The sequence below is a fragment of the Oncorhynchus nerka genome, linkage group LG22 (assembly GCF_034236695.1).
Source record: "Oncorhynchus nerka isolate Pitt River linkage group LG22, Oner_Uvic_2.0, whole genome shotgun sequence".
NCBI lineage: Eukaryota > Metazoa > Chordata > Actinopteri > Salmoniformes > Salmonidae > Oncorhynchus > Oncorhynchus nerka.
The window spans coordinates 60774871-60802487 of NC_088417.1; the positions used below are offsets into that span (position 1 = coordinate 60774871).

The 27617-nt window shown below is 47.6% G+C and overlaps 1 protein-coding gene across 4 annotated transcripts in view; it reads right to left on the minus strand.

Moving 5' to 3' along the window:
- The window catches only part of cadm1a (cell adhesion molecule 1a), a 431149-nt gene that overhangs the window by 78119 nt on the left and 325413 nt on the right, over window positions 1-27617 (minus strand). For 3 of the 4 annotated variants that reach the window (XM_029627471.2, XM_029627470.2, XM_029627468.2), the window contains exons 2-3: window positions 26255-26272; window positions 1985-2131 (exon numbers count right to left, since the gene is read on the minus strand). In XM_029627471.2, the coding sequence (XP_029483331.1) occupies window positions 1985-2131; window positions 26255-26272 (165 nt within the window). The remainder of the gene's footprint in view (window positions 1-1984; window positions 2132-26254; window positions 26273-27617) is intronic. The other variant, XM_029627469.2, reaches the window with a different exon arrangement.

Below are 27617 nucleotides of genomic sequence, written 5' to 3' on the forward strand. Positions count from 1 at the left end.
TCGACGCGGCCTACTGCCGAGGACTGTGGGCTCTCGTTCTCCGTGGCGTAAGACAATCAAGCGTGTTAACCCTCGCAAGGCTGCTGGCCCAGAAGGCATCCCTAGCCACGTCCTCAGAGCATGTGCAGACCAGCTGGCTGGAGTGTTTACGGACATATTCAATCTCTCCCTATCCCAGTCTGCTGTCCCCACTTGATTCAAGATGTCCACCATTGTTCCTGTACCCAAGCAAAGGCAGCTGAACTAAATGACTATCGCCCTGTAGCACTCACTTCTGTCATCATGAAGTGCTTTGAGAGACTGGTTCAGGATCATATCACCTGCACTTTACCTGACACCCTAGACCAACTCTAATGTGCATAACGCCCCAATATATCCACAGACTAATGTAATCGCCATCGTACTGCACACTGCCCTATCCCATCTGGACAAGAGGAATACCTATGTAAGAATGCTGTTCATTGACTACAGCTCCGCCTTCAACGCCATAGTACCCTCCAAGCTCATTAAGTTCGGGGCCCTGGGTCTGAACCCCGCCCTGTGCAACTGGATCCTGGACTTCCTGACGGGCCGCCCCCAGGTGGTGAAGGTAGGAAACAACACCTCCACTATACTGATCCTCCTCCTGTTCACCCATGACTGCGTGGCCACGCACTAACTCCAATGCAATCATCAAGTTTGTAGTAGCAGCAGTAGTAGGCCTGATTACCAACAATGACGAGGCAGCATACAGGGAGGAGGTGAGGGCCCTGGCAGAGTGGTGCCAGGAAAATAACAACAAAACAAAGGTTCCTTGGCCTACACATCACTGACAATCTGAAGTTGTCCACCCACACAGACAGTGTGGTGAAGATGGCGCAACAGTACCTTTTCAACCTCAGGAGGCTGAAGAAATTTGAGAGCATCTTGTCTGGCTGTATCACCGCCTGGTACAGAAAATTCACCGCCTGCAACTGCATGGCTCTCTAGAGAGTGGTGCGGTCTGCCTGCCCTCCAGGACAGCTACAGCACCCGATGTCACAGGAAGGCCAAAAAGATCATCAAGGATATCCACCCAAGCCACGGCCTGTTCACCCTGCTATCATCCAGAAGGCGAGGTCAGTACAGGTGCATCAAAGCTTGGACCGAGAGACTGAAAAACAGCTTCTATCTCAAGGCCATCAGACTGCCATCACTAGCTGGCTACCACACGGTTACTCAACCGTTCAACTTAGAGGCTGCTGCCCTATGTGCTGTACATTTATTTTTTCATTTCATATGTATACACTGTATTCTACTGTATTTTAGTCAATGTCACACCGACAATGCTCGTCTTAATATTTATATTTCTTCATTCCATTCTTTTACTTAGAGATCTGTGTGTATTGTTGTGAATTGCTAGATACTACTGCACTGTTGGAGCTAGGAACACAAGTATTTTGCTCCACTCGCATTAACATCTGCTAAATATGTGACGAATAAAAATTTGATCTGATTTGATTTTGAAGTGGACCGAAAGATTATTGTAGACTTGATGACTGTATGTGTATGTGTGTCAATGTAGAACTACACTGAGTGTACCAAACAGGAACACCTTCCTAATGTTGATTTGCACTGCATGCTTTTGCCATCAGAACAGACTCAATTCGTCTGAGCATGGACTCTACAAGGTGTCCATGCCCAGACGGGCCAGCATTCCACAGAGAGATGCTGGCCCATGTTGACTCCAATGCTTCCCACAGTTGTGTTAAGTTGGATGGATGTCCTTTGTGTGGACCATGCTTGATACACACAGGAGTGCATTTAAGTGTATTTAACAAGGGACATCAACAAGGGATCATAGCTTTCACCTGGTCAGTCTATGCCATGGAAAGAGCAGGTGTTCTTAATGTTTTGTACACTCAATGTAACAGGCCTATCTATTTCCAAGGTGTGTGTGTGTATGCTTGTCTCTGTGTGTGTGTGAGTGAATGTATGCCTGTCTGTGTGTATGTGTGGTACTCACGTCGGACGTCTCTGAAATAGATTGTCTGTCTGTTGGGGTTGAGGAGCTGGATGACCGAGTCGTCGTTGTTCTTCACCCGGCAGCTGATGACGGCCACCTCTCCCTCCACCACCGCCACATTGTCCGTCACTAGGTTCTGACTCTGGACTGCAGGGCACAGACAGAGACAAACACTCATCATTACAACTGGCAGGCTGTGTGCAGTCTAGTTTTTCAAACCAACGAGCCAAGCCAAGCCAAGCCAAGAAAAACCAAGCTGTACTTAACCTGGTTAGACATCCACTATAGTTGCTGGAACTGTGCTAAAAAGGTGTGAAAATATCATATCTGAGTGAGCACAATTTGGTTTGTATGGAATGAATTCAAGCATTACTACCTTTTGATATGATTCCCCTACGTGTTGGAGATCAACACCAACATGTTATGTATACCCACTTAAATCATAATAAGCCCTGAAGTGCTCTCTAAAATGCCAAAGCAACCGCAAAGAAGACTGGGGAGAAACGGCAGCAGAGTTAGGTGACAAATGATGTACTTGCTTCTTCAAGTCAGCGTTTATTAGGGATTAACACGGGTAACCAGTATTCCGGGACTGTCCAGGGACCACTCTTCACATTTCCCGAAAAAATAAAATGACAAGACCTGGGAAATTACAACATTTTACACCAAGGTCGCACTAATGCAATTCCACAACATGTGCAGCACATTATTCAAACAGGTTGAGCTTCGCGTATTTACTTCACACAAAGTTGCCATAAATTCAAAGAACACGCATAATTGACACTGACGGACTGCAGATAAGACCCGAATACAGTTTAGAGTTCTCATCATCTCCCAAGTGGCGCAACAGTCTAAGGCACTGGAAGCGTCACTACAGACGCAGGTTTGGCACAGCTGGCCGCGACCGTGTGTGTGTGTGTGTGGGGGGGGTGGCAGGACAGGACCGAGTTTGGGAAACCCTGAACTATATGATCATTTCAGGCACCATTTTGATTTGGACAGCATCATCGAGATGCTTTGAGACAAGCGGGGGGAATCTCCATTTGAATATTTGATAACAATTTGGCTGGGGAAATGTTAGATAAGTTGAGGTGAGTGCTAATGATCATCTTTATTCTAATTTGCTCATGTACAGTGCCTTCGAAAGGATTCAGACCATTTCACTTTTTCAACATTTTGTTAAGTTACAGCCTTATTCTAAAATGGATTACATAAAAATAAAAAAGTTCATCAATCTACACACAATACCCCATAATGACAAAGCAAAAACACATTTTTGCAAAAATACCGAATTCAAACCCTTTGCTATGAGACTCGAAATTGAGCTCAGGTGCATCCTGTTTCAATTGATGCTCCTTGAGATGTTTCTACAACTTGGAGTCCACCTGTGGTAAATTCAATTGATTGGAAATTATTTGGAAAGGCCCACACCTGTCTATATAAAGTTCCACAGTTGACAGTGCATGTCAGAGCAAAAACAAAGTCGTGAGGTCGAACCAAATTGTCCGCAGAGCGCAGAGACAGGATTGTGTTGACTTACAGATCTGTGGAAGGGCACCAACAAATGTCTGCAGCATTGAAAGTCCCCAAGAACACTGTGGCTTCCAGCTTTCATAAATGGAAGAATCAAGACTCTTCCTAATGCTGGCCACCGGGCTAAACTGTGCAATCGGGGGAGAAGGGCATTGGTCAGGGAGGTGAACAAGAACCCGATGGGCAGTCTGACAGAGCTCCAGAGTTCCTCTTTGGAGATGGGAGAACCTTCTAGAAGGACAACCATCTCTACAGCACTCCAACAATCAGGCATTTATGGTAGAGTGGCCACTCCTCAGTAAAAAGCACATCACAGCCTGCTTGGAATTTGCCAAACTGCACCAAAAGACTTTCAGAAAAGAGATTCTCTGGTCTGATGAAACCAAGATTGAACTCTTTGGCCTGAATGCCAAGCGTCAGTCACTTCTAGAGGAAACCTGGCATCATCCCTATGGTGAAGCATGGTGGTGGCAGCATCATGCTGAGGGGATGTTTTTCAGTGGCAGGGGCTTGGAGACTAGTCAGGATCGAGGGAAAGATGAACAGAGCAAAGTACAGAGATCCTTGATGAAAACTTCTCCAGAGCTCTCAGGACCTCAGACTGGGCGACGGTTTCACCTTCCAACAGGACAACCACACTAAGCACACAGCCAAGACAATGAAGGTGTGGCTTTGGGACAAGTCTCTGAATGTCCTTGAGTGGCCTAGCCAGAGCCCGGACGTGAACCCGATCGAACATCTCTGGAGAGACCCGAAAATAGCAATGCAGCAACTCTCCCCATCCAACCTGACAGAGCTTGAGAGGATCTGCAAAGAAGAATGGGAGAAACTCCCCAAATACAGGTGTGCAAAGCCTGTAGCGTTATACTCAAGAAGTCTTGAGGCTGTAATCACTGCCAAAGGTGCTTTAACAAAGTACTGAGTAAAGGGTCTGAATAGTTAAGTAAATGTGATATAGTTTTTTGTTTTGAATAAATTAGCAATAATTTCTAAAATCCTGTTTTTGCTTTGTCATTATGGGGTATTGTGCGTAGATTAATGAGGAAAAAAACAATTTAATACATTTCAGAATAAGGCTGTAACATAACAAAATGTGGAAAAAGTCAAGGGGTGTGAATACTTTCCCTAGGGCACTGTTAACTGATTAAAAAAAATTCTGATCAAAAACATTTAGCATACACTGGATTTAGGCTACAATTTTGCATTATTGATCTATTGACTCACATAGCAGCCTTAAATCAGTCCCACTGAAACCCAACATCCTGACTCACATGAAAATTCCTAATTTTATTCTGTGATCCATAGGTAGCATATAACATTTCCCATGTTTTTCTGCATTTTTAATTTTAATTTACCTTTATTTAACCAGGCAAGTCAGTTAAGAACAAATTCTTATTTTCAATGACGGCCTGGGAACAGTGGGTTAACTGCCTGTTCAGGGGCAGAACGACAGATTTGTACCTTGTCAGCTCGGGGGTTTGAACTCGCAACCTTCCGGTTACTAGTCCAACGCTCTAACCACTAGGCTACGCTGCTGCCCCTTGCATTGTTTCATATTGCTGCCCATTGAGAGCTTCGGTATTGGATTTGTGATCAACAAACGGTATGAGGGTAGATATGGATTTAATTAAATTATTTTTTTTACAGAGTTGGTCCCTGTTAAAACACCTTGCTATTTAAAAAAGTTCCTCTCTTTATCACCGTTATTCATGAGCTGATCTGCTATCTGCATAATCATCAACTACATTTAGCCAAATAGGAGATATTGGAAGTTGGAAGTTATTTGGAAGTCATCTAGCAAGCTTAGCAACTTTGGTTGACTTTTGTTTGACTGCCGTTACAAAGTGTTTATGATTGGACAACGCTATGGCCTGCACTCTGTGTGTCCTGAGCACGCTCTGTATCGACATGGTCTACTGCTGAAATGCACTGAATTCATTGAGGAACATGATAACGCTCTGAATTTATCAACGGCCTGTTTCACAATTCACAATTGGCGATGAAAGTTATGCTATCACTCCTAAATATCAGTTTCACTTGCAGTGAAATCTTCACATACCGGTGCAGCCAAGACGGCAATGTGGCGCAGTGGCAATCTTCTTTTGGGAGAACCCTGAGTGACCATATCTTGGTTTTAAATGGGCACCTCCAAGTTTTGCAGTATTTCCTGGATATCTGGGGATAAATATAAATTATTCCTGTATTGAAACGTGGTAGTTTCAGGACTCCCTAGTGTGTGTGTATGTGTTTTATGAGCAAACTGGTAAAGGTTGCTCCTGTTGGCTGACCTCGTGTTTGTGTGTGTGCGTGCGTGCGTGCGTGTGTGTGTGCGTGCGTCTGTGTGATCCCAGACCGTATCACAAGCCAATAGAAGACTTCATAAATCAACCGTGGACATGCACCTGAAAATCTCCCCGTAAATCTACTTCGAAACCAAAAACACGCACATGTACACACTTTAAATGGATTTGAGCTACTTCATTAAAGTCAAGAGAGCGAGAGAGAGTGTCTTTGATTTTCATCATCTCCAAGATTCATCTCTTGCCTCCTGGATGCGTATCTCAAATATATAAAATAAAAAAAATAAAAAACCCCATTCAATATTTATTGTTCCCTCCCCTGGGAGCTAATAAGGGGAACCTGAATGGACCTGCAACACATCAAATGCTAATTTGCATGTCTTGTTGTCAGGGGAAGAAAGCAATCGCCAGGATAGACAAACAGGATTTAAATCTGCCTGTCAAACAACACCCCAAACAGCCCTGAAAATGAACCTCGCCAGAAAAAGGCACACTCCCCACTTGTAAGAAGCGAATTCAGCCTACTTTTCAATAAGGACCGCCATTATTGGATATATGCTAATATGCTATGGTAACATGCTAGGGTAATATGATATGCTAATATCCTACACTAACACTGTTTCTTCAGGATAAAGGTTATCCTGCAGAAGGTTAAGCATGGAAGGTAACTAGTGCAGCGGATGTCGCCGTGGCAATGCTGCTAAATTTAGTCTCCTACTACAGTGGGCTAGTGGGAGGTGTTCATTCGGTTATTTGTTCTTCCTCTGGTGAACAAACACTTGAACACGAGTCGTGAGGGGAATAATTACAAGGGAACATGCTCATTAATGACAACATCAAACGTACACAGACGTCACCCAGAAAATGTCAACGTTATCGAGTCACTACCAACAGCTATAGTAGCCTAATCTGGATTGCAAATGAACTTTTAAATCATATGCGTAAGTCTAATAAATCACTGCGTTTATTTCATGAAAATAACTCCAAATATACACAAGTATGTGGAAACCACTTCAAATTCGTGGATTTCAGCCTCATCCTTTATTTTTTATTTTATTTAACTAGGCAAGTCAGTTAAGAACAAATTCTTATTTACAATGATGGCCTACCCCGGCCAAATCCGGACGATGCTGGGCCAATTGTGCGCAGCCCTATGGGACTCCCAATCACAGCCGGATGTGATATAGCCTGGAAATGAAACAGGGACTGCAGTGATGACTCTTGCACTGAGATGCAGTTCTTTAGACCGCTGCGCCACTCGGGAGGACCGTTGCTGACAGGTGCATAAAGTAGAGCACACAGCCATGTGACAAACATTAGCAGTATAATGGCCTTACTGAAGAGCACAGTGACTTTCAACGTGGCACCGTCAGAAGAAGGCTGCCACCTCTCCAACAAGTAAAATTTCTGCTCCGCTAGAGCTGCACCTGTGAGTGCTGCTATTGTGCCACCGAGTGACGTGTGTAACGTGTAAACATTTTATTTCCTCGATTGCAACACTCACTAACGAGTTCCAAACTGCCTCTGGAAGCAACGTCAGCACAATAACTGTTCGTCGGGCGCTCCATGAAATGGGTTTCATTGGCCGAGCAGCCGCACACAAGCCTAAGATCACCATACGCATATGCAAGCGTTGGCTGGAGTGGTGTAAAGATGCAGCCATTGGACTTGGGATCAGTGGAAACACGTTCTCCGGAGTGATGAATCACGCTTCACCATCTGGCAGTCCGACAGACGAATCTGGGTTTGGCAGATACCAGGAGAACGCTACCTGCCCCAATGCATAGTGTCGACTGTAAAGTTTGGTGGAGGAGGAATAATGGTCTGGGACTGTTTTTCATGGTTTAGGCTAGGCCCCTTAGTTCCAGTGAAGGGAAATACTAACGCTACAGCATACAATGATATTCTAGACGATTCTGTGCTGCCAACTTTGTTGCGACAGTTTGGAGAAGACCCTTTCCTGTTTCAGCATGACAATGCCCCTGTGCACGAAGCGAAGTCCATACAGAAATGGTTTGTTGAGATTGGTGTGGAAGAACTTGACTGGCCTGCACAGAGCCCTGACCTCAAACCCATCAAACACCTTTGTGATGAATTGGAATGCCGACTGCGAGCCAGGCCTAATGGCCCATCATCAGTGCCCGACCTCACTAATGGTCTTGTGGCTGAATGAAAGCAAGTCCCCGCAGCAATGTTCCCACATCTAGAGGAAAGCCTTCCTGTTATAGCAACAAAGGGGGACCAACTCCATTTTAATGCCCAAGATTTTGGAATGAGATGTTCGAGTGTCCACATACTTTTGGTCATGTAATGTATGTTTACTAATTTATTTCCCTGAGCCTCCTTTTGCCATTGAAAGGCTCAGTCTGACTGTGTGGCCGTGTTGATATACATTTTTATATACACAGTCTACATTCTAGAGCCCTCAAACTCAATTCTGGACCTCGAAGCCAGTTTCACTGCATTTCTTTATGGTTCCCCTCTAATCAGGGATCGTTTTAGACCTGTGACACAAGGTGTGTGCAATTACGAATGAGTTAGAACAGAAAACCAACAGGCTATGGACCTCGTAGGGTAAGAGTTGAGTAATCCTGCTCTAAAGCCTACCCATAGAATAAGTAATGTAATAGGATCTCTATGAGCCTAACCTGCTTACCCCCTTCAAATTTGGAGGATACATATGCAAATAAAAGATGACTGGTTATTAGTCAGAATAATAAGATCAGCTTGTGATGTCATGATCTGGGTCCCACCTGTCACGCCTTGGTCTTAGTATTTTGTGTTTTCTTTAGTTAGTTGGTCAGGCCAGGGTGTGACATGGGTTTATTGTGTTATTGTATTGGGGTTTTAGTAGGCATTGGGATTGTGGCTGAGTAGGGGTGTCTAGCATAGGCTTGGCTGCCTGAGGCAGTTCTCAATCAGAGTCAGGTGATTTTCGTTGTCTCTGATTGGGAACCATATTTAGGCAGCCATATTCTGTGAGTGTTTCGTGGGTGATTGTTCCTGTCTTTGTGTTTGCACCAGATAGGGCTGTTTCGGTTTTCATTATTTCATTTCGTTATTTTTGTAGTTTCTGTATGTATAGGTTTTCCTTCATTAAAATATATCATGAATCATCATCATGCTGCATTTTGGTCCGATCCTTGTTCTACCTCTTCGTCAGAGGAGGAGATAGAAGAGAGCCGTTACAGAATCACCCACCCCACCTGGACCAAGTGGCGTGGTAACAGGCAACAGCGGCAGCAGGAGCAGCGCGATAAGAATTTCTGGACTTGGGAGGAAATCCTCGACGGGAGAGGACCCTGGGCTAAACCAGAGGAGTGTAGCCGCAGCGAGAGAGGGACTGGACATGGGAGGACGAACTGGACGGTGAAGGACCTTGGGCTCAGCCTGGAGAATATCGCCGCCCCAAGGAAGAACTGGAGGCGGCGAAAGCGGAGAGGCGCTGGTATGAGGAGGCAGCACGGCGACACGGATGGAAGCCTGAGAGTCAGCCCCAAAAATTTATTGGGGGGGGGGGGGTTTACAGGGAGTATGGCTATGCCAGGTAGGAGACCTGCGCAAACTCCCTGTGCTTGCCGGGGGGCTAGAGAGACCGGGCAGGCACCGTGTTATGCTATGGAGCGCACGGTGTTTCCAGTGTGGGTGCATAGCCCGGTGCGATTCATACCAGCTCTTCGTATTGGCCGGGCTAGAGTGGGCATCGAGCCAGGTAAGGGTGGGCAGGCTTGGTGCTCAAGAGCTCCAGTGCGCCTGCACGGTCCGGTCTATCCAGAGCCACCTCCACACACCAGTCCTCCGGTGGCAGCTCCCCGCACCAGGCTTCCTGTGCGTGTTCTCTATCCAGTTCCACCAGTGCCAGCACCACGCATCAGGCCTACAGTGCGCCTCCCCTCTCCCGGAGTCTCCCGCCTGTTCAGCGCTGTCGGAGCCTTTCTCCTCTCCTGCGCTGCCGGAGTCTCCCGCCTGTTTAGCGCAGCCAGAGCCTTCCTTCTCTCCAGCGCTGCCGGAGTCTCCTGCCTGTTCAGCGCAGCCTGAGCTGCCAGTCTGCATGGAGCAGCCTGAGCTGTCAGACTGCATGGAGCAACCAGAGCTGCCAGTCTGCATGGAGCAGCCAGAGCTGTCAGTCTGCATGGAGCAGCCAGAGCTGCCAGGTTGCATGGAGCAGCCTGTCTGCATAGAGCAGCCAGAGCTGTCAGTCTGCATAGAGCAGCCAGAGCTGCCAGTCTGCATGGAGCAGCCAGAGCTGCCAGTCTGCATGGAGCAGCCAGAGTGCCAGTCTGCATGGAGCAGCCAGAGCAGCTAGATCCGCCAGTCAGCCAGACTCTTCCAGATCTGCCAGTCAGCCAGACTCTTCCAGATCTGCCAGTCAGCCAGACTCTTCCAGATCTGCCAGTCAACCAGACTCTTCCAGATCTGCCAGTCAACCAGACTCTTCCAGATCTGCCAGTCAACCAGACTCTTCCAGATCCGCCAACCAGCCAGGATCTGCCAGAGCCAACTACCTGCCTGAGCTTCCTCTCAGTGCTGAGCTTCCTCTCAGTGCTGGGCTTTCCCTCAGTGCTGGGCTTTCCCTCAGTGCTGGGCTTCCCCTCAGTGCTGGGCTTCCCTTCAGTGCCGGGCTTCCCCTCAGTCCCGAGCTTCCCCTCAGTCCCGAGCTACCCCTCAGTCCCGAGCTACCCCTCAGTCCCGAGCTGCCTCAGTCCCGAGCTGCCCCTCAGTGCCGGGCTTCCCCTCAGTCCCGAGCTTCCCCTCAGTCACGAGCTACCCCTCAGTCACGAGCTACCCCTCAGTCCCGAGCTGCCCCTCAGTCACGAGCTGCCCCTCAGTCCAGTGGGGTTCTGGGTGAGGACTATTAGGCCATGGTCGGCGGCGAGGGTGGATTATCCCAGGACGCGAGGGGGAGGAACTATGACATTAATGGAGTGGGGTCCACGTCCCGAGCCGCCACCATGGACAGACGCCCACCCGGACCCTACCTATGGTTTTGATGTGCGTCCGGGAGTCCGCACCTTAGGGGGGGGGGGGTTCTGTCACGCCTTGGTCTTAGTATTTTGTGTTTTCTTTAGTTGTTTTGGTCAGGCCAGGGTGTGACATGGGTTTATTGTGTTATTTTATTGGGGTTTTAGTAGGCATTGGGATTGTGGCTGAGTAGGGGTGTCTAGCAGCTGCTGAAAAATGAGCTCCTGTATATATTGAGATTTAAATGTTTTTTTAGAGTGAAGTACATCGAAAAAATCAAGAGAAAACTGCAAGACTCAATAGAAGACAAAACAAGGAACAAACCAAAAAGACAGGCTTTTGAAGAAGTAACTATTTTTCATAAAATTGTACAGTTATCTTAGCTAGCTGAATTGCTAGCTGAATTGTTTACTTGTTGCTAAGCAGTTGCTAGGGACTCTCCTGGAAGAAGCTAGCTAGCTTACAAAGAATAACAACAAAAAATATCTAGTTAACAGAAGAAAGGAAGACAAAATAAGGACAGAAGAAAAAGGAAAAGAAAAAGGACAACAAAGTGAAACCTCTAAAGAAACAAGAGACCATAATACAAGAAACAGCACTATAGAGAGATAGAACAACAACAACGCAGCCACTGCCAGCTAGCCTACTTCAGCAGTACTGTATCATTTGAATTATTTTAGTCAATAAGATTCCTGCTACGTAAGCTTAACTTTCTGAACATTCGAGACGTGTAGTCCACTTGTCATTCAATCTCCTTTGCATTAGCGTAGCCTCTTCTGTAGCCTTCAACTATGTGTCTGTCTATCCCTGTTCTCTCCTCTCTGCACAGACCATACAAACGCTCCACACAGCGTGGCCGCGGCCACTCTAATCTGGTGGTCCCAGCGCGCACGACCCACGTGGAGTTCCAGGTCTCCGGTAGCCTCTGGAACTGCCGATCTGCGGCCAACAAGGCAGAGTTCATCTCAGCCTATGCCTCCCTCCAGTCCCTCGACTTCTTGGCACTGACGGAAACATGGATCACCACAGATAACACTGCTACTCCTACTGCTCTCTCTTCGTCCGCCCACGTGTTCTCGCACACCCCGAGAGCTTCTGGTCAGCGGGGTGGTGGCACCGGGATCCTCATCTCTCCCAAGTGGTCATTCTCTCTTTCTCCCTTACCCATCTGTCTATCGCCTCCTTTGAATTCCATGCTGTCACAGTTACCAGCCCTTTCAAGCTTAACATCCTTATCATTTATCGCCCTCCAGGTTCCCTCGGAGAGTTCATCAATGAGCTTGATGCCTCGATAAGCTCCTTTCCTGAGGACGGCTCACCTCTCACAGTTCTGGGCGACTTTAACCTCCCCACGTCTACCTTTGACTCATTCCTCTCTGCCTCCTTCTTTCCACTCCTCTCCTCTTTTGACCTCACCCTCTCACCTTCCCCCTCTACTCACAAGGCAGGCAATACGCTCGACCTCATCTTTACTAGATGCTGTTCTTCCACTAACCTCACTGCAACTCCCCTCCAAGTCTCCGACCACTACCTTGTATCCTTTTCCCTCTTGCTCTCATCCAACACTTCCCACACTGCCCCTACTCGGATGGTATGGCGCCGTCCCAATCTTCGCTCTCTCTCCCCCGCTACTCTCTCCTCTTCCATCCTATCATCTCTTCCCTCTGCTCAAACCTTCTCCAACCTATCTCCTGATTCTGCCTCCTCAACCCTCCTCTCCTCCCTTTCTGCATCCCTTGATTCTCTATGTCCCCTATCCTCCAGGCCGGCTCGGTCCTCCCCTCCTGCTCCGTGGCTCGACGACTCATTGCGAGCTCACAGAACAGGGCTCCGGGCAGCCGAGCGGAAATGGAGGAAAACTCGCCTCCCTGCGGACCTGGCATCCTTTCACTCCCTCCTCTCTACATTTTCCTCTTCTGTCTCTGCTGCTAAAGCCACTTTCTACCACTCTAAAGTCCAAGCATCTGCCTCTAACCCTAGGAAGCTCTTTGCCACCTTCTCCTCCCTCCTGAATCCTCCTCCCCCTCCCCCCCTCCTCCCTCTCTGCAGATGACTTCGTCAACCATTTTGAAAAGAAGGTCGACGACATCCGATCCTCGTTTGCTAAGTCAAACGACACCGCTGGTTCTGCTCACACTGCCCTACCCTGTGCTCTGACCTCTTTCTCCCCTCTCTCTCCAGATGAAATCTCGCGTCTTGTGACGGCCGGCCGCCCAACAACCTGCCCGCTTGACCCTATTCCCTCCTCTCTTCTCCAGACCATTTCCGGAGACCTTCTCACTTACCTCACCTCGCTCATCAACTCATCCCTGACCGCTGGCTACGTCCCTTCTGTCTTCAAGAGAGCGAGAGTTGCACCCCTTCTGAAAAAACCTACACTCGATCCCTCCGATGTCAACAACTACAGACCAGTATCCCTTCTTTCTTTTCTCTCCAAAATTCTTGAACGTGCCGTCCTTGGCCAGCTCTCCCGCTATCTCTCTCAGAATGACCTTCTTGATCCAAATCAGTCAGGTTTCAAGACTAGTCATTCAACTGAGACTGCTCTTCTCTGTATCACGGAGGCCCTCCGCACTGCTAAAGCTAACTCTCTCTCCTCTGCTCTCATCCTTCTAGACCTATCGGCTGCCTTCGATACTGTGAACCATCAGATCCTCCTCTCCACCCTCTCCGAGTTGGGCATCTCCGGCGCGGCCCACGCTTGGATTGCGTCCTACCTGACAGGTCGCTCCTACCAGGTGGCGTGGCGAGAATCTGTCTCCTCACCACGCGCTCTCACCACTGGCGTCCCCCAGGGCTCTGTTCTAGGCCCTCTCCTATTCTCGCTATACACCAAGTCACTTGGCTCTGTCATAACCTCACATGGTCTCTCCTATCATTGCTATGCAGACGACACACAATTAATCTTCTCCTTTCCCCCTTCTGATGACCAGGTGGCGAATCGCATCTCTGCATGTCTGGCAGACATATCAGTGTGGATGACGGATCACCACCTCAAGCTGAACCTCGGAAAGACGGAGCTGCTCTTCCTCCCGGGGAAGGACTGCCCGTTCCATGATCTCGCCATCACGGTTGACAACTCCATTGTGTCCTCCTCCCAGAGCGCTAAGAACCTTGGCGTGATCCTGCACAACACCCTGTCGTTCTCAACTAACATCAAGGCGGTGGCCCGTTCTTGTAGGTTCATGCTCTACAACATCCGCAGAGTACGACCCTGCCTCACACAGGAAGCAGCGCAGGTCCTAATCCAGGCACTTGTCATCTCCCGTCTGGATTACTGCAACTCGCTGTTGGCTGGGCTCCCTGCCTGTGCCATTAAACCCCTACAACTCATCCAGAACGCCGCAGCCCGTCTGGTGTTCAACCTTCCCAAGTTCTCTCACGTCACCCCGCTCCTCCGCTCTCTCCACTGGCTTCCAGTTGAAGCTCGCATCCGCTACAAGACCATGGTGCTTGCCTACGGAGCTGTGAGGGAACGGCACCTCAGTACCTCCAGGCTCTGATCAGGCCCTACACCCAAACAAGGGCACTGCGTTCATCCACCTCTGGCCTGCTCGCCTCCCTACCACTGAGGAAGTACAGTTCCCGCGCAGCCCAGTCAAAACTGTTCGCTGCTCTGGCCCCCCAATGGTGGAACAAACTCCCTCACGACGCCAGGACAGCGGAGTCAATCACCACCTTCCGGAGACACCTGAAACCCCACCTCTTTCAGGAATACCTAGGATAGGATAAAGTAATCCTTCTCACCCCCCTTAAAAGATTTAGATGCACTATTGTAAAGTGGCTGTTCCACTGGATGTCTTAAGGTGAACGCACCAATTTGTAAGTCGCTCTGGATAAGAGCGTCTGCTAAATGACTTAAATGTAAATGTAGCATAGGCTTGGCTGCCTGAGGCGGTTCTCAATCAGAGTCAGGTGATTTTCGTTGTCTCTGATTGGGAACCATATTTAGGCAGCCATATTCTGTGAGTGTTTCGTGGGTGATTGTTCCTGTCTTTGTCTTTGCACCAGATAGGGCTGTTTCGGTTTTCATTATTTCATTTCGTTGTTTTTGTAGTTTCTGTATGTATAGGTTTTCCTTCATTAAAATATATCATGAATCATCATCACGCTGCATTTTGGTCCGATCCTTGTTCTACCTCTTCGTCAGAGGAGGAGATAGAAGAGAGCCGTTACACCACCTGAACAGGCTAAAATTCCAGGCATTTAAAAACTTTTTATTTTTATTTTTAAACAGCGCTTACACAAAAAGGGCATTATCATATTTTAGTAATTAAACCAAATGAAATGAGTAGGTAAAATGATGAGAATATGTTTTAGCAGGTGTTTACCAAAAGAAGAGATGGCACTGCATGTGCAACACAAACAGTTCTGATAATACTGAATGTGTCACATCAGAAACCGCATCCAAAAACTTGCCCACGTCAGAGCATGTCAGAGCACGTCAGAGAACACTTCAGAGCATGTCAGAGAACACTTCAGAGCACGTCAGAGAACACTTCAGAGCACGTCAGAGAACACTTCAGAGCACGTCAGAGAACACTTCAGAGCACGTCAGAGAACACTTCAGAGCACGTCAGAGCACGTCAGACCATGTCAGAGCACGTCAGAGAACACTTCAGAGCACGTCAGAGAACACTTCAGAGCACGTCAGAGAACACTTCAGAGCACGTCAGAGCACGTCAGACCACGTCAGAGCATGTCAGAGCACGTCAGAGAACACTTCAGAGCACGTCAGAGAACACTTCAGAGCACGTCAGAGAACACTTCAGAGCACGTCAGAGAACACTTCAGAGCACGTCAGAGAACACTTCAGAGCACGTCAGAGAACACTTCAGAGCACGTCAGAGAACACTTCAGAGCACGTCAGACCACGTCAGAGCATGTCAGAGCACGTCAGAGAACACTTCAGAGCACGTCAGAGAACACTTCAGAGCACGTCAGACCACGTCAGAGCATGTCAGAGCACGTCAGAGAACACTTCAGAGCACGTCAGAGAACACTTCAGAGCATGTCAGAGAACACTTCAGAGCACGTCAGAGAACACTTCAGAGCACGTCAGAGAACACTTCAGAGCACGTCAGACCACGTCAGAGAACACTTCAGAGCATGTCAGAGCACGTCAGAGAACACTTCAGAGCACGTCAGACCACGTCAGAGCATGTCAGAGCACGTCAGAGAACACTTCAGAGCACGTCAGAGAACACTTCAGAGCACGTCAGAGCACGTCAGAGAACACTTCAGAGCACGTCAGAGAACACTTCAGAGCACGTCAGAGAACACTTCAGAGCACGTCAGAGCACGTCAGAGAACACTTCAGAGCATGTCAGAGTACGTCAGAGAACACTTCAGAGCACGTCAGAGCACGTCAGAGAGCACTTCAGAGCACGTCAGACCATGTCAGAGCACGTCAGACCACGTCAGAGCACGTCAGAGCACGTCAGAGCACGTCAGACCATGTCAGAGCATGTCAGACCACGTCAGACCACGTCAGACCACGTCAGAGCACGTCAGACCATGTCAGAGCATGTCAGAGCACGTGAGAGCATGTCAGAGCATGTGAGAGCATGTCAGAGCATGTCAGAGCACGTGAGAGCATGTCAGAGCATGTCAGAGCACGTGAGAGCACGTCAGACCATGTCAGACCACGTCAGAGCACGTCAGACCATGTCAGAGCATGTCAGAGCACGTGAGAGCATGTCAGAGCATGTGAGAGCATGTCAGAGCATGTCAGAGCACGTGAGAGCATGTCAGAGCATGTGAGAGCATGTCAGAGCATGTCAGACCACGTCAGAGCACGTCAGACCATGTCAGAGCACGTGAGAGCATGTCAGAGCACGTCAGACCATGTCAGAGCATGTCAGAGCACGTGAGAGCATGTCAGAGCATGTGAGAGCATGTCAGAGCATGTCAGAGCACGTGAGAGCATGTCAGAGCATGTCAGAGCACGTGAGAGCACGTCAGACCATGTCAGACCACGTCAGAGCACGTCAGACCATGTCAGAGCATGTCAGAGCACGTGAGAGCATGTCAGAGCATGTGAGAGCATGTCAGAGCACGTGAGAGCACGTCAGAGCACGTCAGACCATGTCAGACCACGTCAGAGCACGTCAGACCATGTCAGAGCATGTCAGAGCACGTGAGAGCATGTCAGGGCATGTGAGAGCATGTCAGAGCATGTCAGAGCACGTGAGAGCATGTCAGAGCATGTGAGAGCATGTCAGAGCATGTCAGACCACGTCAGAGCACGTCAGACCATGTCAGAGCATGTCAGAGCACGTGAGAGCATGTCAGAGCACGTCAGACCACGTCAGAGCATGTCAGAGCACGTGAGAGCATGTCAGAGCATGTGAGAGCATGTCAGAGCATGTCAGAGCACGTGAGAGCATGTCAGAGCATGTCAGAGCACGTGAGAGCACGTCAGAGCACGTCAGACCATGTCAGACCACGTCAGAGCACGTCAGACCATGTCAGAGCATGTCAGAGCACGTGAGAGCATGTCAGAGCATGTGAGAGCATGTCAGAGCACGTGAGAGCACGTGAGAGCACGTCAGAGCACGTCAGACCATGTCAGACCACGTCAGACCATGTCAGAGCATGTCAGAGCACGTGAGAGCATGTCAGAGCATGTGAGAGCATGTCAGAGCATGTCAGAGCACGTGAGAGCATGTCAGAGCACGTCAGACCATGTCAGAGCACGTCAGACCACGTCAGAGAGCACTTCAGAGCACGTCAGAGCACGTCAGACCATGTCAGAGCACGTCAGACCACGTCAGAGCACGTCAGAGCACGTCAGACCACGTCAGACCATGTCAGAGCATGTCAGACCACGTCAGACCACGTCAGAGCACGTCAGAGCACGTCAGACCATGTCAGAGCACGTGAGAGCATGTCAGAGCATGTGAGAGCATGTCAGAGCATGTCAGAGCACGTGAGAGCATGTCAGAGCATGTCAGAGCACGTGAGAGCACGTCAGAGCACGTCAGACCATGTCAGACCACGTCAGAGCACGTCAGACCATGTCAGAGCATGTCAGAGCACGTGAGAGCATGTCAGAGCATGTGAGAGCATGTCAGAGCACGTGAGAGCATGTCAGAGCACGTGAGAGCATGTCAGAGCATGTCAGAGCACGTCAGACCATGTCAGAGCATGTCAGAGCACGTGAGAGCATGTCAGAGCATGTCAGAGCGGGACCATATCACATGGCTTCAGTGACCAGACTATCAGATCGATCATTCTCAATACAACTCGTCTAGATCTGTACCTTGGCAAATCCTCTAACTATCCTTGTGTGCATCTACCGCCATACATGATTGGAATAACAACAAAGGAATGCAGCAGAGAGAGATGGATAAATCACGGTAGCCTCGCCTACAGATGGGACCGAGCTACAGCTCAACATACATACACGTATAGATGTGCATGTGTTTGAGCAAGGAGGAGGAGGAGCCACCTTGGCAAATTCAATGAGAGAGACGTGTGTGCGTATTGGATGAGTCTTCAGCAAAAATCTATCTCTACTCACCAAGAGTTGGGGGAAAAGTCTCTCAACTCACCCAGCATGCACCTGACCAGAAAACAGAGGATAAACAAAAGCAAAGATATGGTCTAACAGCACCAGAATGGACACAGGGACATGTGCATATTAGAGGACGGCTATTGTATCTATGCTTCAATGAATTGACTGAGCAATAAAATAAATGAATTCCTTACTGACAGGAATCAAAATAATTATTTGCAAATGGAATCTTGTAAACACAGAACCAAACTAGCATGTGCAATGTAACATTAGTTTCTCCCTTTAAAAGCTCTCTAAGCTTTGCTGTGCATTTGCTTTCTGTGCATGTGTCAACAATCAACAAGGCTTGCCGTCATGCAAGAAAGGATTCATATCGGTACCATTTGCATAACTTGTTCAAACAGATCTGTGACATTATCGTTGTATGTAATTAGTGACGTTCAAAAGCGCTAGCACAGAGCATTGATCATTCTGGCCTAGATTAAACTTGTCAGATGAGGATGCTCTGTACGTTCAGCAGCACTAGCCTACACTGTGTGTGTGTGTGTGTGTGTGTGCTCGACTGAACTTGTGTGAGTGTACTTGTGCACACATTTGAGTGTGTATGTGAGAGAAAGAAGAGACCCGAGTGTGTCTTTGCTAGTGTGTGGTACATTTCCACGCTCGCTCACATGAGAGAGAGCACCACCGGTTGGGAGAAGCCCACATGCGGTGCAAGTCAGAGACAGCTGGCTGATGGCTGCAGCACACCGCTGGATTGGAAAGGTCATTGGGCCCTCGTCATTGGTCCTGTTCTCTATGTAGAGGGGAACGTAGAGTGTCCGGCAACCAGGGCTGGTACTAGCCCCCCCCAGTACACACAATGCCAGTTCGATCAGAGAAAATAGCACCGGTGTCAAATTAGCATTGACCATGGGAGTTGCGTACAGAAGTGGCTCTTCAGCTGGCTATTGAACAGACGCAGTGAGGAGCTCTTACTGTGCCACGCCCTTTGTTGAACTGTACTCTGCTAATGCTAACTGCCAATAAGTAAGTAATGTTGCTGGAACGTTATTGGAATGTTAATGGGGTGCTTGTAGAGCTTTTTACCCTATTAATATGCACAAGGCTGGTGTCCTACCTTGAGATGAACACTGAACTAACAGAATTGATTGGGTGAAAAGCAAGGTTGCCACTGTAATGGTTACATCGGTTCTACATCTAACCGGTTCTGTCAGATTAGTGTTGAAGGGTCTATTTTCCAAGCATTTAACTAGGCCTGTAGCTTGTGTCATACCACAGCTAAGGGGACATTTTAGAACAAACAAGCAATGCTGTATTTTGACATGGTGAATTTGAGAGGTCATCTAGTCATTTCTCACTGAGAGTGTGTTTGACAGTCAATGTGTATCTAAGCACCCTAGATGATTTGATTCTCATCCGATGGCATTCTGTGTATGTGTCTGTCTCTCCCACTGTGTGTGTGTGTGTGTGTGTGTGTGTGTGCATGCGTGCCTGCATGTGTCTGTGTGAGTTTTGTTGGTGTTCCCGCAAAAACAAGAGGCTCTTTTTTTCCCTCTCCCTGCGATTTTTCACAATCCAATTCTGCTGTGGACCAGATGAGTGGCAGTGGCCATTGACCCCTCCATCTGTGAGTGGGAGACCCTGTTCAACAGAAATGCACAGTGATGCAGCCCTGCCAAAGTCCCTAACCAACCAGTCACCGTCTCATATTCACACATACTGCTTTGAAGCAAAGAACCCTAGCCTGGTCCCAATCTGTTTGTGCCGTCTTGCAAACTCCTATGTTCCATGTCACGCTAAATCGTAGTTGGCTGTACAGCACACACATATCTGGGACCAGGCTAAAATAACCCTGCGTCTACTCAATAAAAGCAAATGTATTAAGCGTGATTTACACCATTTAGAAATGTCCTGCTTTTAAGATGAAACATATCTCATTAAATGGAGGAAAGAGGACGTTATAGAGATATTTAATTGCACAGTAGTAAAATACAAAGGTTTGTTAGTGATGATGCTGAATCATTCAACGACGTCAAGTGGCTTAATTTTCCTCAGAAACGTTCATGGTTTCTTAAATACCGAGGATGTTTTAGTATTTGAGATAGCTCGCTCATTCAAAGGGAATGACTAAGAATGATTCCACATCATCGTTGACTTTAACTAAGTCATTTCACTAAGTGGTAATTGTTTGAATAAAAAGAATTGTCTCAAGAACAAACACTTATGAAACACACTGGCAAACAACTCTGTACTACTTATCATGTTAACAGTGAACTGATGTCACCCAGAATCATGAAGCATATTCCAAAAGGGCCTAGCGCTTACGTTGTGATTACTCGCCCCGAAGAAGAGTTTGAAGAAGCTTTTGTAGTGGCTAATTAGCAACGACGGCATGCCGTTTTTACATGCAGATTATGAGACAGTGTTTATAAACTGACCTCCTACGCCTCCATGCTTTGGAGGAGAAAACACCCGGGAAAATCCCTCAAAGGCTATTCTGTAATGGTCTTCCCTCTCTCTCTCATTCACTCATCACCATCCTCCTCTCCACTCAGAGAGGAGAGAGTGGGGAGACATTTGCAGTGCATTCAAATAAAAAGAGGGAGAAGAGAGGTAAACAAGGAGGGGGAAGCCTGGCCTGTGTGGTGCTAATGACCAGGAAAATAGAGTTCACGTGGGAGCTGTCCATGGATGGATGGATGGAGAGAAGTGGTGCAGAACAGCATCTGAATCAGGGGAGGGATGGGAGGATGTGTGTGCGTGTGGGGGGAGGGATGGGAGGATGTGGGGTGTGTGTGGGGGGATGGGAGGATGTGTGTGTGTGGGGGATGTGAGGATGTGTGTGTGTCTGTGGGTGGGGGAGGGTGTGTGTGTGTCTGTGGGTGTGTGGAAGGGGAGGGTGTGTTGGTGGGTATGTATGGGGGAGGGAGGGGGAGTGTGTGTCTGGGTGTGTATGGGGGAGGGTGTGTGTGTGTCTGTGGGTGTGTATGGGGGAGGGAGGGGAGGGGTGTATGTCTGTGGGTGTGTATGAGGGAGTGAGGGAGGGAAGGGTGTGTGTGTCTGTGGGTGGGTGTGTATGAGGGAGGGATGGGAGGATGTGTGTGTGTGTCTGTGGGTGTGTATGGGGGAGGGAGGGGAGGGTGTGTGTGTCTGTGGGTGTGTATGTGGGAGGGATGTGAGGGTGTGTGTGTGTGTGTCTGTGGGTGTGTATGGGGGAGGGTGGGGAGGGTGTGTGTGTCTGTATGCGGGAGGGATGTGAGGATGTGTGTGTGTCTGTGGGTGTGTGTGGGGGAGGGATGGGAGGATGTGTGTGTGTCTGTGGGTGTGTGTGGGGGAGGGATGGGAGGATGTGTGTGTGTCTGTGGGTGTGTGTGGGGGAGGGCTGGGAGGATGTGTAGGACAGGAGGGTGTCAGAGAGGCAGTGGTGGCCTGAGCGCGCTACCAGACGGCCTGCCATTATGCTCTCTCATTTGGAAATATCTTTCAGGAAGGAGAGAGGGAGGGAGGGAGGCAGGGAGAGAGAAGGACGGATGGAGGGGTCTCCTCTCCTCCACCCCCAGCCAGATAAACAAAAGCAAGCTGAGACCCTGCAGAAGGGCTGAAGGAGGAGAGAGAGAGGTGGTGAGAGAGAACAAGAGGGAGATACAGAGAGAGAAAGAGAGAGGTGGGGAGGTAGAGGGCACTGCAGCAGAACACAGACTATCAGCATCCCTCTTCCCCCCCCTCCCCTCCACAGTCACTGTTTCTCCTCTTGGTTAGTGGTGTGTGTGTGTTAGTGTGTGTGAGAGGGAGTGTATGTGCTACGTGGCTCTAGCACCTGGCTGTCTCTCCACAGCCATCTTGTACACGAACACACAACAAAGCATTTACAAACCTGCTGCTCTCTACTATCTAGTCTGGTATGTCTGTCCTCTACTGGTGTCTCCATGCCCTCGTGAAGCTTACTTACAATCCACTTGTATTTGAATTGTTTCATGAAGATCATCCTCATCAAACAGTCTGCTCTACAACACCTGCAAACCAATCAATTCAGAGGAAAATATAGTGGTTGCATTGGTGTTTTCAACAGGCTTTGGAGGAGATCTAGAGTAAAGGAATGCAAAGGGCACACAAGTAAACATTGACTAGAACCACTCAACGACAATGTTGCAGGCATAGCTCTGTGTCGTAGTGTGTGCGTTTCTAGTTGTATTAGTGGTATGTACAGGATACGCATGGTGTACGCCGTCTAACGAAATTGCTTACTCTCTGGTTCCTTCTCGACAATGCCACAACAATAACACATAATAAAGATGAGAATGCGAACAAAGTAAATAGCTCAGTGGAATAGAATATATTTTTTTGCATCAGTATAATACAGGAAGGCACAATTTATAGTCCAATATTTACACATCAGAGAAAGGTGGAATGTGAGGGCAAGTGTTTAAATTGTGCAGTATTTGCAGGCTTTTGTGTGTGTGCACGTGCAGAGTGAGAGCGAGAGAGAGAGCGAGAGAAAGAGTCTGTGATTTGTGAGAGAGAAGAGCGTGTATGTGATCTCAAGGACCCATCTGAACACAGATATGAATCCCTGTACTGTGGCCTGCAGATTAACTGCCATGCGGAAGCCCCTGTCCTCTGCTCCCCTCACATCTCCCTCTATTGATTGCCCCGAAATAACCCCCTCTCTCACACACACATAAACACACTTGCATGCACACACTCATACACACTAATGGCATCAGTGAGTTGGGAGAGGGGGGGCACAGGCTTGTCCTTAAGGTCAGAGCCAGGAGGCAGACACTGTTCAACAAGACATATTTAGGAGGTCCTGTTGTTGTAAAATCTCAGCGCAGCTAATTTCATGTATTCCAGGACTTGGACATCTGATTCAACTGAGAGGTTGAATGAGACGTTTAGTAAACATGATTATAGTGCATTAAATAATTTGTTGGTCTTTTCTGTTAGATTGGGTAATTTTCATAGGACTTTATTGACCTTATCTCACCTAAATGAAATTCCAGTCAGTTATACTAAAACGGGATCAGTCTAGACAATTGATCTAGACTGAAACACAAAGGTCTCAGGCTGAAACATTAATGTATAATAGAGGTGGTGGATTTACCGGGCGCAGTGTTGCATTACTAAGTATTTCTTCTAATCAAGTGTCTGGAGAATGTATCTACTCCTGCGAAACATCATTAGGACAGCCTCTGTTTATCGTCTGTTCAGGAAAGGAAATAGAATTCAAATCACAAATTGGGAAAATGCCCATAATGTCAGCTGAATAATTTTATTTCAATTCCCGACTTCAAAGGGACTGGAATTGATCCTGATCCTACGCTATGCTAGGTCTAAATTCCAGCACGAGTGCTGTCCTTCCTGTTGGCTCAGTGGGTAGAGCACAACGCCAGGGTTATGGAAATGTATGCATTCACTACTGTCAGTCACTCTGAATAAAAGCATATGCTAAATGACTAAAACGTCAACAGCTCTCCCCTCAACAGCTCTCCTCATCAACAGCTCTCCCCTCAACAGCTCTCCTCATCAACAGCTCTCCTCATCAACAGCTCTCCTCATCAACAGCTCTCCCCTCAACAGCTCTCCTCATCAACAGCTCTCCTCATCAACAGCTCTCCCCTCAACAGCTCTCCTCATCAACAGTTCTCCCCATCAACAGCTCTCCCCTCAACAGCTCTCCCCATCAACAGCTCTCCCCTCAACAGCTCTCCTCATCAACAGTTCTCCCTCAACAGCTCTCCCTCAACAGCTCTCCCCATCAACAGCTCTCCCCTCAACAGCTCTCCTCATCAACAGCTCTCCTCATCAACAGCTCTCGCCATCAACATCTGTCCCCATCAAGTCCTTTAGGGATTTACTGGAAGTTTACAGCCAGCAACTTTTACCAGTCCTCCAGCCATAAAGCGCTTTATAGTTTTTGTATTTTACTTAATATATAGATGGTGACTGTACAGTACATTATGTTTTTGGCAGAGGGGAAGGAGAGCAGAGCAGTGATGCTCAGTTGGCAATCTGTTGTAGAAGACCACAGCATAACAGCAGGTGGGGTAGGATAGGACAGGATATCACTGAGCATAGAGCCGTGAAGGACTGTCCTCCTCTTAACAAGGGCTGGGCCCTATCCAATCCCCCTCGGGAAGAATCTTTCGCAGCTCAATTCTAATTTATATACGTATAAATAACGGAGGGTGACATTAATAATTGGATCGAAGGCAGGGGCTAAACACACACACACCAGGCCCTCTGCCAAGCGAGGCAGTGTTTTTGCGAACGCTAGTTCAATACTGGCTCAGCATCTTTGGTGTGATTGAATGTGGATGGGGGGGTGGGTGGGAGCATTAATCGCCCGTGCCGCAGTGAGGGGCGTTGTCGGGCCGTCTAGTTTCAACGTCTGACTGTCCTCAACCTCTTGTCTACAGTAGTCTACAGCTAATGTGCTAAAAGCCAACGGTCTGGTTCGGATATGAGGCTGTGAAGGTGTTGGACAATTCTGGTCCTAGAGACCCACAGAGTGTGCAGGCTTTGGTTCCACCCCTGCACCAACACACCTGATTCAGTGACTTAACTGATAGTGGTCTTCAATTTAGACCATGATTAGATGAGCTAGGATGGAAGAAAATACATCCACACACTGTAGCTCTCCAGGACTGGAGATGTACTAGAGTTGTTGAGAGAGTAGTGACTGTATGCTAACTGCTAAAGTGCTATTTCATTGTGGCTGACTGTTTGAAAGACAGTCAAGTTGAAGACAACAAAATAGACCTTACTTTGTAGCTTGTGTCATTTCTTTTAGTTCCAACCACAAATTCAGACCAGTTTGCCATGGTACCATGGTGTAACACAAACAGACTGAAACAGGCAAATGAGGAACGGTGTTGTTTTGAAGCAGGTACGTCCTGGTTTGCCATCCATTTAAAAATAACTAAGTATGGATGAAGTGGCATCCTTCAAATAACCTCTTAAGTTTTGCTAAGGAGTATCAAAATGATTTCATTATGAATAACTTGTGACATAGTCTAGTGAGGCATGTGAGATGATAAGCTTTGAAACGGGTTCATCGAAGTCCTTCCAATGTCATAATTCATTCACAAAAATACTTTGTTTTATGGACAATGCAAACAATGTCACATACCACAGACCATCAACATCTAAACACCTAACACAAAACAACACTGACAAGAAAAAGAGAATGTGACAAATTGGAGCTCTAGAGTCTAGTGACCTTCTGCTCATACAAACTGGTTTTAAGATCAGCTCTCCCTGCCTCCATGTCTAACATCATCCATTATGCAGTACTCAACAAAACTGACCCGAGACCAGCTATAGAGAGCAAAAGGTTGCAAGAACAAGAGACGAAAAGACGTGAAGAAGAAACAAAAGCAGGTGCAGAAGCAAGAGATAGTCTATCAGCAGCTATGGAGCGGCGGCGGCGAGGGAAGATGTACGGAAACAGAGAAGGAAAGGCGGCGAGGGAAGATGTACGGAAACAGAGAAGGAAAGGCAGCGAGGGAAGATGTACGGAAACAGAGAAGGAAAGGCAGCGAGGGAAAATGTACGGAAACAGAGAAGGAAAGGCAGCGAGGGAAGATGTACGGAAACAGAGAAGGAAAGGCGGCGAGGGAAGATGTACGGAAACAGAGAAGGAAAGGCGGCGAGGGAAGATGTACGGAAACAGAGAAGGAAAGGCGGCGAGGGAAGATGTACGGAAACAGAGAAGGAAAGGCAGCGAGGGAAGATGTACGGAAACAGAGGAGAAGGAAAGGCAGTGAGAGAAAAAGTGTGATAAAAGAACATTGATATGGAAAGACCACTGCGATAGTTAGTATGCAGCACACAAACACTAGGCGCTCAGAGGCGACCATTCTGTAAAAACTAAGAGAGAAGAGAAGGGCACGAGTGAGAGAGAGAGAGAAATCAATGAAAAGAGAGAAGAAGGAGGTAGGAGGGGTTTACCTGGGTACTGAGCAGCTCCTGTGTCAGGGGAAAGGGGGAAGGAAAAGAGAGAGAGTAGCGTTAGCATTAGCGATAAGCCCATTTCACCACAGATTAACAGCCCCCAACATCACCAGTGCAGAGGAGAGGTAGCTCACTAGCATAGCGTGAGGCCAACATATGAAGGCAGAGAGAGAGGATTTCTAGGGTGCTTGATTTCTTGATTTCTCAGGGAAAGGGTGAATAGTTTCCTTCATTCAATAGCACACATGGCATTTCAATTCAGTCAATTCACCAGTAGAAGATTTGACTTTTCAGTTCAGTCACATTCAATACAGCTTGACATAATCATAGTATAATAAACATAGCTTAATATTGAACACCTCAGAATTGGTCTGAATAGCAAGCACAAGCTTATTGGTGGTTCAATTCATATGACAGTAAATGCAAATTACACCATTTCAGAGATGTTAGGTACCAGATTTGTCCATCTGTGGTTTCTGCCATCGCTATCTGCTATCCCCCTGAAAATGAGCATCTTCACCCATAATGCAATTCATTTGTCACCCGTTACATCTTTAAAAACCGCTCTACGCCAACCGAGCGTCAGGATTCTGCTCTGAGGCTGGTTCTGATTAGACAACCCATATCCTTTCAACATTTGCCAAATTTCAATCACGGTGACATACTAATTATCAATTCTCCAAGAGACAAGTGGGAGTCTGTTGATTCCTCCTAGTAGCCGAGAAATCAGTTGAAATTTTCAGAGTGGAGACTGAAAAGAAAATATATCCTATTTGGTTTCCGTTTATATCCTGAGAGACATTTCAACTTGTATTTGTGGCACAGATGTATTTAATGGATGTCTGAAATGGTCTAAAATGTACAGTGCCTTGCGAAAGTATTCGGCCCCCTTGAACTTTGCGACCTTTTGCCACATTTCAGGCTTCAAACATAAAGATATAAAACTGTATTTTTTGTGAAGAATCAACAACAAGTGGGACACAATCATGAAGTGGAACGACATTTATTGGATATTTCAAACTTTTTTAACAAATCAAAAACTGAAAAATTGGGCGTGCAAAATTATTCAGCCCCTTTACTTTCAGTGCAGCAAACTCTCTCCAGAAGTTCAGTGAGGATCTCTGAATGATCCAATGTTGACCTAAATGACTAATGATGATAAATACAATCCACCTGTGTGTAATCAAGTCTCTGTATAAATGCACCTGCACTGTGATAGTCTCAGAGGTCCGTAAAAAGCGCAGAGAGCATCATGAAGAACAAGGAACACACTAGGCAGGTCCGAGATACTGTTGTGAAGAAGTTTAAAGCCGGATTTGGATACAAAAAGATTTCCCAAACTTTAAACATCCCAAATGGA